General features: G+C 37.3%; 1 protein-coding gene across 2 annotated transcripts in view; it reads left to right on the top strand.

Moving 5' to 3' along the window:
* The window catches only part of LOC115214777 (MAM and LDL-receptor class A domain-containing protein 1-like), a 154,982-nt gene extending 136,704 nt beyond the window's left edge, over positions 1 to 18,278 (top strand). For both annotated transcript variants that reach the window (XM_036505293.1, XM_036505292.1), the window contains exons 17-19: positions 602 to 742; positions 12,085 to 12,341; positions 15,943 to 18,278. In XM_036505293.1, coding sequence (XP_036361186.1) covers positions 602 to 742; positions 12,085 to 12,341; positions 15,943 to 16,026 — 482 coding nt within the window. In that variant the 3' untranslated portion in view covers positions 16,027 to 18,278. The remainder of the gene's footprint in view (positions 1 to 601; positions 743 to 12,084; positions 12,342 to 15,942) is intronic.
* Positions 18,279 to 19,289: the final 1,011 nt, after the last annotated feature.

The raw sequence follows: 19,289 nt of genomic DNA, 5'->3' as shown, positions 1-19,289 counted from the left end.
TTATATTTTATTTTTATAAACTAAATTTGTTATTCAATGACGTAGCTCTTGTTTCAATAAATGTCTAAAGTTAAATTTGATTTGGTGTTTCTTTTTGTAAGCGTTTTTAACAGCTAAAACGTTTTCAGATGTTCAGTTAGAATTCCACCAATATGGATTACCTTGATAATGTTGTGTTGACATAAATTTTCGTAGATATTAATATCAGTTTTAATGATATTATGTGTGTGTGCGTGTGTGTGTGTGTGTGTGTGTGTGTGTGTGTGTGTGTGTGTGTGTGTGTGTGTGTGTGTGTGTGTGTGTGTGAATATATATATATATGTATATGTTGATGCAATTGAAACAACTGTTGAATTTTTGAGATGATCTAAAATAAAGATATGATTCTCTTCGTACATATTGATTGTTTTGTGTGTGTGTGTGTAAGTGTGTGTCTACGAGATACATAAACACACACACACACATGTATTCCTATATATCCTATACGTTTGGACCGCTTAATCCCCCCACCGCTTGAACTTATACACTGTTACATCTGAGACACAAATTAACAAAAATCGATAAAAGTAAATGCTACAGTTTTTAGTGAATCTACTTTCAGAACATTCGGTGACATGTGATTTCCAACGAGATCTGTGTTCTTGGATACAAGACACGCGTGATAAATTTGAATGGATTCGCCATTCTGGTCCAACAGGAACTCCAGGTACTGGACCAAATACTGACCACTCAGGAACTAACGGTAAGTTTGAATTGTCAGTGGCAGGAACGGCTGTATGTTTATGTGTGTAATATACAGGTGTGTGTATGTGTGCATATGTATGTATGCATATATGTATGCATGCATATATGTATGTATGTGTGTGTAAATGTGTAGATGTGTGTGTGTTTGTGTTCTGTGTATTCGTATGTATAGATGTATGTGCGCGCATGTATTTGCGTGGAGTTGCATCTGTTCATGAATTTGTAGGTACTTTTGCGTATTTGTGTTTCTGTATTTGTCTACGAGTCTTTGTATTTGTATAGGTATTTGTTTACATATTTTGTATATTTGTACGTGAGTGTATGTGTATTTGTGTGTGTGTGTTTATGTGTGTTTGTGTGTGTGTGTGTGTGTGTATGTGTGTGTGTGCGTGTGCGTGTGTATGCGTTCTTGTTTTTATCAGCCAAATCTTTAAGTACGTTGTCTGACAATCAACATCACACCAGGACGGTAAAGATCTAAATTCCTGCTGAGTTAAGTCAGTGTTTTCCATGTTAGAATCTTTGTCTTGACGTACATGCAGTTCTCAATTAAAGATATATATATATATCTTTAATTGAGTGTGATAGTGATTGTCAGACAACGTACTTAAAGATTTTGCTGATAAAAATAAGAACGCATATACACGCACACGCACACACACACACATACACACACACACACACAAATATATATATATAATATATATATATATATATATATATATAACAAAAGATGTCTGTGTGTGTAAAACGTATGCATTTCTACAGTTTTCCACCGATTTTCTCCAAACTTTGCACACACATTACTCATGTGTCATAGATGATCATGCACTACATTTTGCCCAGAGCTCCCGCATAAGGCGACAAACCGACCGTGAAAAACGTACTCCGTCTATTTAAATACACTATTTACACTTCTCACTCTGTCAAAAGCCGTTGTGTAATGTTGCTTCACTTTTATTCTTTCACTATTGTGTGTGTTTGCGCGTTCTATGCGTACGAGATAGTAAATGACATTTCAAACCACGACAACGACGACGACGTCACATATATGAATGTGTATGTGTCTCTGAGTGCATGTGTGTGGGTGTATGAGTGTGTATGTCTTTCTGACTGTGTGTGTTTCCGCGTTAGGTACGCTATTAAACATGCACAAACATCTATACATACACATGTGACGACTGACGTGTGAATGTATATCTATATTTGTATCTCTTACTATATGTATGTGTCTGTATGTGAGAGTGTATGTGTGTGTATCGTCACATTTTGTATATGAATGTGTCTGTGAGTGTGTTGGTGTTTGCACCCGTTATATATGTTACTAAACAAACACATATATCTACACAAACTCTTGACAATAAACAATTACATGAAAGGTCCAAGTTATATAAAAATACACACCTACCGTTCATTAACAGTTCATAATTATCGCAGGAGTTGCAAGATTGCAAGGTATTTACAGTTTACTTATATTTGGTTAATTTACACTGCATGCAAAACTATAGACATACTGCATACAAAAATAGATATCAATTAATATTTTTTCTGCGTACATAATTTTTTGTTTAAAATATTGAAAAGAAAATATGCCACCAAGGAAAAATGTGATCTCTCCAGAAACACATATAAAACAAGGTGAAGTGCAGAAAACCGAAGACGGGAGTCTCAAGAGATAAGGGGCATGAGACTTTCTCAACATCAGTAAAGGCATACTGCAGCTCGTCGGATGGAGCCTCAATACAGAAGGGACATGACACTTTCCAAAGATCACCAAACGCATGCTGTAGCACGACGTCAAATACAGTCTCAAGAGAGAAGGGAGAGGAGACTTCCTCAACATCAGCAAAAGACAGAAGGAAGATGAGACTTTCTCAAGATCAGCAAGACATGCTACAGCACTTACTGCTAAATCATTAAAACAACGTTTAGTACGCCAGATTACACAGAGGTCCAATAGAATAGCTCTCCGAAACAGACTACGTACAAATACGTTCTTCACAACACCTGGAGCTGCTTTCAGATATGATCCATCCCATTCTTATAAATATGATAACACTGCCCAAATTGGTATGCTCAACTCAAATTGTCGTTTATGCACAGCTTTAACAAACATTTACTCCTCCACAAATGTTTTGTCGACAATGCTGCACTTTCTTCTATTACCTGTTTCAACATGAATGTAATACATATATATATATATATATATATATATATATATATATATATATATATATATATATATATATATATATATATATATATATATAATATTATTATCCAGTTTTGCTATCATCAGGTTCAATTTAATTTGAACGGTCAAGCAGGGACAAAGCTTACTAATTTCCGATTGTGTATCCTTTCAGCAAATGAATCATTATAAATTGATGATATATATATGCGCGTGTGTGTATAAATGGAAATAGAGGGAGTGAAAGATGCCCTTGGATTACACGGTACTTGCTTTACACAGTTACTTTAGCACGGTTGTGTTGTGATTTAAACATACATACATACATACATACATACATACATACGCGCGCGCGCACACACACACACACACACACACACACACACACACACACACACACACACACACACACACATGCACATACAGAAACACCACATTGTCGTTTCCCATTCCGTTTTTCGTTTTCCTTCAATTTTAATTCTTCCGTAATGCACAAGTTAAAATTAACTTTTTTTAGTCTTTGTTCAATATTTTCTGGATTAAATAATAAAGTTTTGTGATGTAAAGAAAGAAAAAGACAGAAGCGAAGAGAGAATTACGGTAATCTCACCCGTCGGTCCGGAGAAAAGGTCACTTTCAACATCCACGTGCTGTCACGATTTCCAAGGTTCACTCCACGTCCACGTGCACTATCCGATGCTCTACCTTCTCACACGTCTGCTCCGATGTGCTGTTCACCGCCGAATCCCCTCGTGCTTCACTGAATGCATCATGTCCACCGCGGCACTTCCAGTGGGATCCACAGGCCCCACTTCCCACATGACATGCCTACTCCCTCACTTCCGATCCTTCCCTACAACACAGCCTGGCCCATAACCCCCCCCCCCGATCTAAAATTATTCAACCAACATGCCCACGCCCTCTTCTCAACCCCGACCTTAATTTGTCTTAACGCCTTAACTTGTCTCATAATCAGCCAGCCAGCGAGGAAGGCACCGCTCCTCTGTGACCGCCGTGGGACTTCCGGACTGGCCTCAGATCCTAGCATGTTCCTGTCGGCTTCGTTCTCTTGTCTATTACTGTTGGCTCCATCCTTAAAGCAGTGATGACCCTGCGTACATCTAAACCATGTTGTGGCATGCCATCTACGGATACGTTGTTCCTCGAATCCACAGAGGTTATTGTCCCCTTTCCCACTGAGATGTGCACCGCGCATTTGGGGACTTAACCCAGACTTCTTTCCGACCTGCACAAAGGCATGCTACTTCTCTTCTGCGGGACGCAGCGATGCAATATATGGATGCCTCCACTCGTACTTGAATATCGCCCTGTGTGACACAGCCTGTCCCGTCCTGGGCGACATATTATACAAAAAACGGCCTCGACTGGTGAGATGTGACCCCTCTCTGCTATGGTCTTCATGGTACGATGATACCTCTCCACAACCCCATTACTACTTGGTCGGTATGCCGCCCTGAAGAAACGGCTGACATGCCACTTGTCAAGCATTTTCCCCAGCACCTCCGAGCTAAACGCAATGACATTGTCCACAAGCAGCTCATCCACAGGCCCTCGTTCTAGGAATACCTCATTCAATATTCTTGTAATTTCCTCCCCGCTTCCCGTCTTTATCTCCCTCCATATGGCCAACCGTCCCGGTCCGCAGTTGACCATCGAGAGGTATGTCCCCTGCGAGCTGGCAGAAAGGTTAGCACGCCGGGCGAAATGCTTAGCGGTATTTCGTCTGCGTTACGTTGTGAGTTCAAATTCCGCCGAGGTCGACTTTGCCTTTCATCCTTTCGGGGTCGATAAATTTAGTACCAGTTACGCACTGAGGTCGATGTAATCGACTTAATACCTATGTCTGTCCTTGTTTGTCCCCTCTGTGTTTAGCCCCTTGTGGGTAGTAAAGAAATAGGTATGTCCCCTGCCGGTAGTGCGTCACGTCCACTGCCAGTTGTTTTCAGTTGTGTTCCACTGGAATGCTTCCTGCCTCATGCACACCCGGAACGGGGTCAATGGACAGGCACCTGTCGCAGCTCCCAACTACTCTTTGCACACTCTGCCTGGTCACGTCAGAGTCAACTTTCCTGACTAAGAACAGGGTCCTGTCCACCCCCATGTGATGCATGGTATGCAATCTTCTCAGTTGCAAGTCACTCAGTCGACGCACCGCATCCACTCGCTGCTCCAGATCCTCTGGCACCTTGAACCAGGCTTTCTTTACACTGATCAGAACGTCCGCTCTATTTCTCTCTGAGGGCCCAAAAACCACACTCAGCCTCAGGTCAAACTCGTCAGCTAGCTCGCCCAGAATTTCCAGACGGTGTTTTATCAGCATCTCTGCAAAACCCTTTGGTTCACACCCTCCGCTCGCCTGTAATCACTGATCCCACCCACCTAAGTACAGTGGCCGAATCGGTCCGGATCTTGATGGTATGCAGCCCCCACCTCAGGGCCAGGTTCAGCCCTTTCAGCACGGCATCCAGCTCCGCCACGTTGATATGGTTGCAGTCGTCCTTCTTCTTAAGCCAGGCCGCATCCTCCACCTACTCAATATTACGACAGTAACCCTCCTATACGTGTACATACATACATAATATGTGTATTTGTACATACATACATACATATATACATGCATACATACATACATACATACATACATACATACATACATACATACAACATACATACATACATACATACATACATACATAAGATCCACCTTAATGTGGATGCATTATTAGAACGCTGAATACTATGTTATTTATCTTGAGAGGACCTCGCATATAGGCACATGGTGCATAAAAGTACCCACATTTATATCGCTGGCGTCAGTACTTGAATAGTCACTGTAATTCCATATATCGCTGGCAGTAAGATTTTGCTGGTATGTGACTAATAAGAAAGGGTACGTTGAAATCACATGAAAAGACGGGGTATGTCGAAATCATGTGAAAGGACACGGTACATCGAAATCACGTGACATGGCAGATCCACATGCTATATCCTCACACAATAAACGCATTTGTAAAATTCCTATTTCAAAATAAATAAGTAAATAAGTGGGGTTTTTTTAAATAATGTCATTAAAACGTAATTCCCTGCGTTTTAATGACCAACGCAATGAATCGCGGAACTAATTTTCCCTGTAAAGCAACGGACAACTACATATATGAGTGTATATGTATGCACGCGCGTGTGTGTGTGCGTGTGATTGAGGACGTTTGATTATCAGAATATTACTGCCTTTAAACCAATTAAAAGGTTTTATTTCTTTCAGGCCCCCTAGGCAGATAAAATGCTAATACAAGAAATGAAAAACAGGCAGTCATTGTTGGCATATGTACGGAGCACAGTGATTTAGAACTTAAAAATTTTCTAAATGTTGCAAGATCTTACGTATACTAAGTTCCGATGGAACTGAAATTCTCTGGCGTGAATATTTCAACTGTATAGAAGTAAGAAAAAATAATTCTAAATGCTTGAGGACATCGCCATTCATTTAGCGGGTTCAAAACAGTAATGCTGATGATCCAAAAGCAAAATCAATGCGGGCCATCGTTAGAGAACATCAGATACTGGAGTAGACTGTCAAGACTTTGGTGCACAAGGACATTCGATACAAGTTGCATGCATTGAGAAGAGACCAATTCCTGCCTGCAAAGATACAGGAAAACTGTTTGATCTGTACCAAGCGGTTACCTACCAAGATAAAACTTTTCACAAACTTGGCATGAGAAGAAAAGCTTCGACGAAGACCAAAATTTTAACCGGAGAAACGACAAATGATTATGTGCAGCTCCTTCTGATGTCCACAAAGTAATGCACACTAAGATCCAGCAACTGCAATGGCCTTAGGAATGATGAGTAAAGAAGGATACGTCATACTACCTCATTTTCCCACGGGATCTTATAATAAATGTTGCTGGATACTTGAGGATTTGGAGAGAGTTGTTAAGCCCTGGATAGATCATTAACGCCTTACCTGTTTTACCAAGACTCAGTACCTTCTCATAAAACCCTCGTAACCGAAGAATGGATGTTAGACAACTTTACGATCGTGTAACACCAAATTTCTGCTTTGGAGAACTTTCGTCCTCAGTCGTCTGGACTACTGCTCCCAAGTGTGGCCTCCCCAGAGTGTAAAACTAATTGCAGAACTAGAGGTGATCCAACGCCACTACACAAAGAAAATTGGCTACTGGGAGAGGTTGAAGGAACTGGGATTCTACACCCTGGAAAGAAGACGTGAGAGATATGCAGTGTTATTCAAATGGAAAATAATGGAGGGTCTAGCTCCAAATTTCGGAATTGAAATCTACAACAATCCCTGAACTGGACGGCACTGCATAGTACCAAAGGTCCCATCTTCTCCATCGAGGATACGAACCCAATATCGTGATAGCTTGGAATTCAAGGGACCACAACTTTGTAATGCCCTACCACAGAACATCATGGATCTGCAAGGTGTAGACATGTAAGTCTTCAAAAAACGTCTAGACATTTTTTTATCTGCAATACCAGATGAACCCACATCGCAACAAGAGGCACAAAGAAAGGCGGCAATGCCCAAATCGCTACTTCACCAGAAACAATACTGGGAAAATCGCCCTGATGCTGTAAAGGTGGTGCACCAGCATGGCCTCAGCTTCTAGCTGAAACTCATAAAAGAAATTATATATATATTTATATATACATATATAAGGCAAGGAAGAAAATGGAGGAGAGATTCAATTGACAAACATCAGTAAGATTTATTTACTGTAATCATAAGAATAAATAAGTAAATAAATACAACTCCACTCTTACAGCTGTTTCGACTTTGGGGCTTTACTTCTTTTACTTTTTTTATCTTTTTTTTTACCTTGTATCTTTACCATTATAAACTTACTGACTCTCTGATGAAGCTTTGGAGTTCAATCTTTGTTTGATTTGCCAACTGTAGCATACTGGATCCCCAAAGTAGAAACAGCCGTAAGAGTGGAGTTGTATTTATTTACTCTCTTTACTTGTTTCAGTCATTTGACTGCGGCCACGCTGGAGCACCGCCTTTAGTCGAATCAAATCGACCCCAGGACTTATTCTTTGTAAGCCTAGTACTAATTCTATCGGTCTCTTTTGCCGAACCGCTAAGTTACGGGGACGTAAACACACCAGCATCGGTTGCCGAGCGATGTTGCGGGGACAAACACAGCTACACACACATACATATATATATATACATATATATGACGGTCTTCTGTCAGTTTCCGTCTACCAAATCCACTTACAAGGCTTTGGTCGGCCCGAGGCTATAGTAGAAGACACTTGCCCAAGTTGCCACGCAGTGGGACTGAACCCGGAACCAATGTGGTTGGAAAGCAAGCTACTTGCCACTCCTGCTTACCTATTTATTTTTATGATTATAGTAAATAAACCTTACTAATGTTTCTCAAGTGAATCTCTTCTCCATTTCCTTGCCTTATTATAAATTCTGGATAAACTTTTGTTTACCTCCACTTGTACTTACTATTCAATTGTACTATTGCCTTGCAACAGTAAGCCTTTGAATAGAAATAGGTATCCCTCTAGTATTGGGCTGTTCGGAAAATTCGTGCCGATTTTTAAAGGAAAGAAAAAGGTCAATAAATACTTGCCATTACATTTTTAATCAACCAAATATGAACCATTTTGTTGCACAATGTGTCTCCATCTTTCCTTTAACTTGAAAATACCCTCTTCTTAGAATTGAGGTGGCTTCATGACAAAGAATTCTTCAAAGTATCTTTTTACGTCATCCAAGGAATTGAAATTTTTACCATTAAGACTATTCTGCAGAGACCTGAATAAGTGGAAATCCGAAGGAGCAATATCTGGTGAATATGGAGGGTGGGGTAACACATCCCAGCCGAGTTGCAGCAATTTTTGTCTGGTTCCCAAAGCATCAAGTGCCGAAAATGAACTTTCTTATCTTCCATTTTAAAGGGTTACAGAATTAACACAGGTTATAGGAACATAAACCTTCTTCCACGAAAAGATAGCTTAAACTGTGCTTTAAATGGAGGTGTAGTCAAATCCTATTTTATGGACTCAACCATGTTCTAAAATAAGTCGAAAGATATGCTACTATAAATCGGCACGAACTTTCCGGACAACCCAATAGTATATTGGATATTTATTATCCTTCAGATAGTTGTCTAACTGCTAACTCTGATATATATATATATATATATATATATATATATATATATGTGTGTGTGTGTGTGTGTGTGTGTGTGTGTGTGTGTGTGTGTGTGTATGTGTGTATGTATACATTACACACACACACACACACACACACATATATATATATATATATATATATAAGTTATACCAATCATCACTAGAAAATATGGCGCCTCATTTCATTGCTATTTAAAGGAGAACTGAAAGAGGTATTTGGATGATTGCTCCATACTTTGGAAAGACAGCATGAACAAACTACTCGATTTTAAAATAATGCTTAACAATATTAATATCAACATACAATTCACCATGGAACACAACAGTAAACAACTCCCTTTTCTTGACAGCCTAATTAAAATAGTTAAAAACCACATCGAAACAGACATCTTTTATAAACCCACAGATTCTAAACAATACCTATGCCACTCCAAACACATAAAAATTAATATACCTTATAATCTAGCGAAAAGAATCTGTATCATAGTTTCAAACATCTATACTCGTGAACAAAGACTCCTTTAACTTAGATCAATACTAATTAAAAGACATTACCCAATATCATTAATAAATGATGGCATTAAATGAGCTAAGGAAATAGATATACGAACATTAAAGGAAGCCAGCCGAAATACTAAACCAGACTTAAAAATACTTCCGCACATTTCAACACATAACCCTAGAAACAGGAGATAAAACATTGAACAAAATTTTAAATTCATACAAAATTATCAAAAGCAAAATGCAACCGAAATCACTGAAAAAAATATTAACTAGCGCAAGACTATATCCATTAACAACAGAGCCAAAAGTGAAAAAATGTGGTCGACCTAACTGTGGAACATGCCCCCACCTTTTGGAGAGTTCAGAATTCCACTTTAAACAAGGTGAAATATTTAAGATCAAATCAAATTACACCTGTACCTCGGAAAATTTAATCTATGCCATGACGTACTTAGGATGTGGTAACAACTATATTGGCCAAACAGGAATATCACTCCGTCAATGAACCACTCTCCACAAAGAACACATCCGCCACCCACAATACAGACAGTTACAGGTTAGTGAACACATAGAAAGGTGTGCTAGGAATTTTAATCCTAATTTCCTAATTTTCCCCTTCTATAAATGTTCACAGAACACCTCAATGCAACAAAGAATGAATAAAGAGGCAACTTTCATCAATAAATATCTTCCCCAACTAAATATGAACACATAACATAATACAGAACACTACTAACCTTTCAATTAATACCACTAACCCCCATACATACCTTACACCATTCTCTTTACGACTCAATATCTAACCTAATTGCACCAAATCCAGAACTACTTACCTCCCTTACAAATAATCTTTTTTCTCAGGGACTATTAGACCTGACACTGTTCATTAATCGGTGTGCATTCAAAGCAATGAATAGTTGTATTCAAAGCAATGATTAGTAACTTACGAAATCGGTATGCTTGAATCTCTTTAGCAAATCACAATAATGATTTATGTTACTTTTATTCCTACCTCAGTTCATCAAATTGTATTTATCTTTCGTTACTTTTCATAAAAAGCCTTTACTTTTTTGATTTACAATATGCATTTTCGTTTATTTTTCTTACTTTCCCCTTATATTACTACGTGTAGTTTCTATTTTCTTTTTGTAACATATATCTGTTATATATATATATATATATATATATATATATATATATATAAATTAGGAAAAAACACCTTTTATCAATTCAATAATGAAAAATTAAATTACACCATTTAGAATTATTACATATTATAGAAAGATTAAACATACGATCAAAAAATATAACGATGATATTTTTAATCTTATATTTAATCTTTCTATAATATGTAATTTTCTAGATGGTAAATTTAATTTTTCATTATTGAATTGATAAAAGGTATTTTTTTCTAATTTATATATATATATTGTATTTTGTAAAATTTGATTTAGTATTTCTAAATTGAATTTTTCCCTGTAAGTTTGGAATAATATTCCCTCATATTTTTATTATATTATTATTATTATTATTATTATTATTATTATTATTATTATTATTATATATTACATACGAACGTTATAAATATCTATGCACATCGGTTAAACTAATTTGAATTCATGTTCATGTGTGTAAGCGTTTCAGAAAAAAATATCAAATCATAATGATTTATTATTTTATGCATGTGTGCGTTATTGTACGACGATAAAAAGTTTACCGTTACAACCATTTTTTATTATATGTATGTGTATTACTAACATTTAATTCTTTAGTATTTGATTTTCATTATTAGTTATCTTATAATCTAATTAATGTTGTAATCTAATTTGTTTTTCGTAAAACGATGTGTATATATGAATACATGTATGCTTATATCTATCTAAGGCGAGTTTACAGAATGGTTACCGCGCTGACGTTCTGAGTTCAAATGCTACCGAGGTCGACTTCACCTTTCATCCTATCAGGGATGAGCACTGAAGTCGGTACAATCGACTTACCCACTCACCTGAAATTGCTGACCTTGTATCAAAATTTTAAGCCAACAGATACATGCGTATGTGTGATGAGCTCGCGTGTGCGTGTGCATGTATGTGCATGTATGCGTGTGCGCATGCGTGTGTGTGTGTGTGTGTAACCCATCTTGAGGACCCATCCTCTATTTTCTCTAGACCAACTTATATTCAATTCCTTTACCTTAAAATGGTTTTATATATGCGCGTGTATGCATATGTGAGTACAGTCCCTTAAAACCTATTCTCTCAATTCCTCTCCAACGAAGTCCTCTCTAACTGATCTTCACTTCGTCTGATGTTCGTTTTGTTTTTCTAATACACTTCCAGCCTGATCATCAATCACTCACTTGCCTGTTACAGTAACTATTCTTGTTCTCTATCCTTCTATTTTTTTTTATCTAACATATAATACATTGGTTTATGCTATAGGTTATTATCTCTACATTGAAACATCGGCACCTCGTATTGGTGGAGATGTCGCGAGGATTATGTCACCGGTTTTACCGCCAGTAACGGGAGGTTATTGCTTTGAAATGGCTTATTTTATGTTCGGAAGCCATGTATCTATGTTAACCGTCAGTTTACGGAACCACAACAGGGAAACAATTTTATGGATTAGAAGTGGCAACATTGGACCCTACTGGAACATTACTCGAATTGGTTTCTCAGTTTCAGAATCATCACAGGTAATTTCTTTCTCCTTTTTATATAAAATATTCATACGTTTTTACTCCTTCCAATACTTTTCAATTAAAACAAATGTTTTTCACTGGCGTTTTGTTCTGTGTAACTGTATGACATTAGATTAAATGTATTCTAGCCATAATCTATCCCGTCTTTTTAAGGCATTGTGTATCTGATGTGTCCCTTCCATATTTAGTATAGTAGGATGTGCTTGGAGGCAAATTAGCTACTATTTCTCGCGGATCAAGTGATAACTGCATCGTTGGTAATAATATAGACATACAGACAGACAGACAGACAGACAGACAGACATAGATAGATAGATAGATAGATAGATAGATAGATAGATAGATAGATAGATAGATAGATAGATAGATAGATAGATAGATAGATAGATAGGTACGTAGGTAAGTAGGTAGATAGATAGATAGATAGATAGATAGATAGATAGATAGATAGATAGATAGATAGATAGATAGATAGATAGATAGATAGATAGATAGGTTTCAATACACGGACACACTACTACATGTGCATCCCCTACCCACTCTTCTTCCATAACAACCCTATGGAACCGTTTTCCCACTTAGCCCCTGACTCCCGATTTTTCTCCTAAAGACGTTTTCTCATTCGCTCTCTTTCATTATTTCTTTTCACTATCTTTCTTTTGGTGAAAGACTAGCGTCCGAAACTTCAAGGCTCTTTTCCTTTTTGAACGTTAAACTTGTATTACAATATTTGTTAAAAACTTGTTCCTCCCTTGCTGTTTTCTGCCTTATATTCATTGCTTTCATTGTTTACATAAATAGCTAGCCAGCTAGATACATACATACATACATGCATACATACAAACATACATACATACTTACATACATACATACATACATACATACATACATACATACATACATACATGCATACATACATACATGCACACACACATGCACACACACACACATACATACATACATACATACATACATACATACATACGTACGTACGTAAATACGTACGTACGTACATACATACATACATACATAAATACATACATACATACATACATACATACATACATACATACATGCATACATACATACATACATGCACACACACATGCACACACACACATACATACATATATACATAATACATACATAAATACATACATACATACATACATACATGCATACATACATACATGCACACACACATGCACACACACACACATACATACATACATACATACATACATACATACATACATGCATACATACATACATACATGCACACACACATGCACACACACACACATACATACATACATACATACATACATACATACATACGTACGTACGTACGTACATACATACATACATACATAAATACATACATACATACATACATACATACATACATACATACATACATACATACATACATACATACATACATACACGCATGCATGCATGTTAAGTATGTATGTATATACAAATAAACGTAAACATCATTAATATACCGATGGGCACATACTATAATAACATGCAGTGTATCTTGTTCAATGATATTTCGGGAGAGAGACACTTAGGCAGCAGTTTTGAGATGTGTACAATTGAAATGATGTGTGAGGACTCAATCTTTAAACAGTCGGTCTTACACAAACTGAATAGAAGGAATCTTGGAAATATTATTGACTAATTCGTTTCTTTAGTCAGCGAGTAAACCTTCATTTTATTGTTTTGCTAAATATCACATTTTCTACTTTAAATTGCTATGATTGTGAAAAAACTATTATTACACAGGAACACTTCAGTAGTTATATTCGTATGTGCTCGTGTGTGCGTGTATGTACGTGTGTACGTTTGTGTAAAAGTAAGTATGTATGCGTGTGTGAGAGTGCATGTATGTGAATGTGTGAATGTGAGTGTGCGCGCGTGTGTGTGTGTGTGCGTGTGTGTGTGTGTGTGTGTGTGTGTGTGTGTGTGTGTGTGGTGTGTGTGTGTGTGTGTGTGCACGCGCGCTCGTAACATATTAATTGCCTAACAATGATCAGTGGTTTCATTTCAGTCTAACCAGACCAAAAATTCCCGACCGGAGTAAGATTAATGCCCAGTTTAACTAACCAGTTATCTCAATCGTACTGAGTTCCCTTTCAGTGAAGGCGCGTGGCTTAATGGTTAGGATATGCGACTCACAATCTTAAGATCATGAGTTCGATTCACGGCGACACGTTATGCCCTTGCGTATGACACTTTATTTCACGTTGAATTATGGTGTAGGTTATTATCTCTACATTGAAATATCGGCACTTCGTATTGGTCGCCAGTTTCAAAAGTTGATTATTTTGAAATGACTTACTTCATATTCAGTAGCCATGCCCCTATATTAACCATCTGTTCACTGGCAAAAATGAGTTGTACCTGTGTTTCAAAGAGCTAACCATGTCAAATTATGTATCCTCCTGAGTAATAGGTTAATGATACGCGTGTCTGTGGAGTGTCCAGCCACTTTCACGTTAATCTCACGAGCAGGCTGTTCCGTTGATCGAATTAACTGGAACCTTTGCGTCGTAACCGACGGAATGCCAGTTGAGTTCTCTTTATCTGGAAAATAGCTGCATTAAGCACAGTTTACCTACACACACACACACAAATACATACGAGACAGACGAACAAGCACTTGTACACACATGAACGTTAAATTATACGAAATCAAAGGGAGTGGTCAATACATGTTTGGAGTATACGGTGTATTGAAACTGAATGTTTATCTCACGACTAAAATTTCACGTCACTGCGACCTTCAGGCATGAAACACAATGTTTGTATGTGTGTGTGTGGTTATTGTCAGAGTAGTAGTAGTAGTAGTAGTAGTAGTAGTAGTAGTAGTAGTAGTAGTAGTAGTAGTAGTAGTAGTAGCAGTAGTAGTAGCAGCAGCAGCAGTAGCAGCAGTATTGGTGGAAGTGGCAGTGGTGATGGTTGTAGTTCTCAATACAAAGTCTATTGGCTCCCACTTTACTTTTCATCCTGGTGATATATAGTTACCTATATTTACGGTTTGAATTCAAATCCCGTCGGGGTGAAGTGCTAATCAAATACAAGAGTGAATTTAATTGAATATGTAGACGAGTGCTCCGCAACCGGCATGCCGCATTACACTGGTGTGCCACTAGACGATGCTAGGTGTGCCGCAATGTACCCTGAATATAATTTTTTTTTTTATTTCCCGACACTTTTAGTCATATTTTTAGTTCAGGTGTGCTGCCGAATTTTAAAAGGAATATAAGTGTACCGCAAGTGAAAAAAAGGCTGCAATGCACTGACATAGATCTTCCAAAATGTCTGACCTTGTACCAATGATAGACATCTTTATTATCATTGTCACTGTGACTGGGCATTTTCGATTTTTGCACAAAACCCGTTATATCGATTTCTTTTCTGGTGACCCAATAGTTTCTCTCTCCACTTCAATAAAATTACGTTGGTTTTGAATTTTTTGCTTTCTTCAATGTTGAGAAAATATTGCCTCACATTAACAATATGTACAAGTTTGCAATAATTTAACTCTGTACTTACTGTTGTAGCTTGTTTTTCTTCTTTGTTACAGTTGATTATTGCCGGTGTGGTCGGAGAATCTTATCGAAGCGACATCGCCATTGATGATACCGTACTTACTCGAGGACCTTGCTGACATTAGATGATGATGAATGAGAGTAGGTGAGAGAGAGTGTAAGGATATAGAGGGTAAGTGAGTGGGAGAGAAAGTTAAATAGAGGAAGAGAGAGAGAGAAGAGGGTGAAATGGATAAATCATTGCAGTTTTTAATAGCAGTTGCGGGTTGACATAAGTGACAGAGAAAAATGGGGGAAGAAGCAACATAAACTGAACAAAGGTAAGGAAAACATAGATAGAGTACGCATGCGATTTTGTGCCTACATATGTGTGTGTGAAAGAGGAGAATAAACCGAGAAAGAAAAGGATATTGAGAGAGAGAGAGTGAGAGAGACAAGAAAAGCAAAGTATGCATCCAATTATTATAGATTCCATGAGTGTATGTCTATTGAGGTAGCAAGTTAAATAAATACAGCTAGGCTTGTGACATATATTTACCTGGAACACAAAATATAGATTATAAACTATGGAAAAATTTGTGTAAAGTATTATCTCAACAGATATTTCAAGCTGGCCATAACTTGAGTAATAACCATATTCGCAAGTAATTTGTACATGGTGTCATAGGTGTGCAATCAGCGATAAATCCAGATGGAATAATTAAAGTAAGTTAGCTTTCCTTTTTCAAGAGTAGAGAGGTAAATGCGAGTTGTCTGGTAGTGTTCACAAATGGAGACGTTTAAAGAGAAGAGAAAGGAGTATAAGTTGGATGAAGCGGAAGGAAATAGTGAAACAGAAGGTGGGATTAAGAGGTGAGATGTGATGAAGATACACGTTGACAATAACCAGGTATAAAAAAGATAAAGTAAATAGCTGGTTGAATAAATAGTGTTGTCATTCAACCTCACGGGATGTGTGCGCAAGGAGCAATGGACAGAGAGACGTTAGAAAATTAAGCGTCGAGGTAAGGGAGTGGAGGTAGTAGGAGAATAAAGTTCTGTGGGAAAAGAGAATTTTAGCTGAGATGAGAAATTATAATTATTTTACATAATGAGCAAAGGTCCTATAGAATTTGTGTCAGTAAGAAATTATGTTAGAGAATCAATTAAGTAATGCGGCCTCGTTCAGGTGCTATATTGTGAGTGATTCCCAGCAATATAATTTACAAACATGATTTGCGTTATATGTCCATGAAAATGAAAAGAGAAAATAGGAATATAAGCATAGTATGTATTCACCTTTGTGTAAAAGTGTAAAGGAGGTGAAAAAACGATTTCAGTGCGCATACGCCTTTGTGTCGCCTGATGAGTGTGAGTGTTTGTATGCTGTGTGTGCGTGTGGTGTATACATATATATATATATGTGCATATATGTGAGGTATGTGCATATATGTATGGGTGTGTAGCTGCTGAATAAGTGTAATTTTTCAAGAGTTAGTGTGTTCTCTGAGCAACTTTAGGAGTGGAACAATGAACAATGAACAAAGAACTAATCTGAAAGAAATCATTTGGACAAATTATCACAAAAAGTTTCAAATTGTAACGCCAAAGAGTGGAATCATCAAATTGAAGCGCCAAAGAGTGGAATTACGAAATTGTAACGCCACAGAAGGGAATTATCGAATTGAAACTCCAAAGAGTAGAATTATCGGCAGCAATGCAGCAGTTAGTTGCCATTTCATGTAATATTGTGGAGCAGTTATGGCTTACGTCGCCTAAGTACTACCAGGTTTTCTACAATTAGAAGAGATTCCATACACCAGTGAGTTAGTTGGTACAAACTTTATACTTTTAGTTGTCACATACAATATTACCCATGATATATTATAGTTTTACATATTCATCCCATTGTGTATGACAGCTAAATAACATTTCTTATGTAGGCAAGGAGAGATTTTAAAGAACAAACTGCCGATACTTTATGGACAGCCACATTAGATATTTGTACTCACAGCAGATATTTTACCTGATACTGGCTGACAGGTCATGAGACATCTATAAGACATGCAAAGAAGAAAAAACTACTAACTGAGAGCAAAATATCATTTTATAATTATGTCCATAAAGAATTAAACCAATATCAGATAAGAAAGTCAACATAGACCAGGATAAACAAATGTTAGATAAGGCCAAAATACAAGCGATTTACAAATATTAAATAAGCAAGCCAAAATCGATACAGATTTACTGTTTCAGCGTTTCCGTCATATTTCCTCTCAAGTCAGTCTAATAGCAACTCACATGTCTAAAATATATGATTTTTTCCCTTTGTAAATAAATAGTTTTGGCTTTAATGGAAATACTGAATTCAATAAAAGTAGTATTCACAAAATATTCTCTTCCGAAGTTTTTCTTCAAAGGGACAATTTTCGTAAACTAATAAATATGTTTTATTATTATTATTATTATTATTATTATTATTATTATTATTATTATCATCATCATCGTCATCATCATCATTTTCATCATCATCATCATTGTTGCCAGAGCTGGACGTGTATTTCGGAGCTCCGTAAGTGTGTGCCTTGTTTACCTCTAAAAAGATTGTTATTGTTACATTTTATTGTTATAACTTGTGACTAAGTTAATCTAGACAATATTGGTCTGATTAACGGTGGGTTTTTTTGCCCTGCGGGGCAAATGTCACTCGAAAAGAAAAATTTCCTTACAAAATTTGCAAAATTTAATATGGTGTCGTCGTCTTTCTCAAGGAGAGGGAAGAGGGAGGAGATGTAGAACATGAAATTATCTTCTGCCGTCACTCGCCCCAACTCACTCTAGATATAAATGATAGTGGTAGTAGCGGCGAGTTGGCAGAAACGTTAGCACGCCGGGCGAAATGCGTAGCCGTATTTCGTCCGCCGCTACGTTCTGAGTTCAAATTCCGCCGAGGTCGACTTTGCCTTTCATCCTTTCGGGGTCGATAAATTAAGTACCAGTTACGCACTGGGGTCGATGTAATCGACTTAATACTTTTGTCTGTCCTTGTTTGTCCCCTCTATGTTTGGCCCCCTGTGGGTAATAAAGAAACAGATAGTGGTAGTAGCAGCAGGAGTGGCAACAGCAATGACAACAACAACAACAACTACAGTGGAAATATCGGGAGTAATGAGTATACGATCAAGGAAGCACGAAATATAACTAACAGCAGCCAGTTGTGCAAGGAAAATATCACTACCGCCATCACTACTACAACTACGACCACCACACAAATCAGTAAAATTTCGAACAAATAAAGAGAAGGTTCAAATAGAAATAGCGTTTCTTTTGCAAAAGTTACAGAAAAGTTTTAAATTGAGTCTTTAAAGGATAAGGAAGAACATCTAAAGGAAGCTGAGAGGGT

Source organism: Octopus sinensis, linkage group LG8 (assembly GCF_006345805.1).
Source record: "Octopus sinensis linkage group LG8, ASM634580v1, whole genome shotgun sequence".
In the NCBI taxonomy this organism is placed as follows: domain Eukaryota; kingdom Metazoa; phylum Mollusca; class Cephalopoda; order Octopoda; family Octopodidae; genus Octopus; species Octopus sinensis.
Note: the sequence above shows the minus strand (reverse complement) of the source record. Positions and strands in the feature narration are given on the sequence as shown.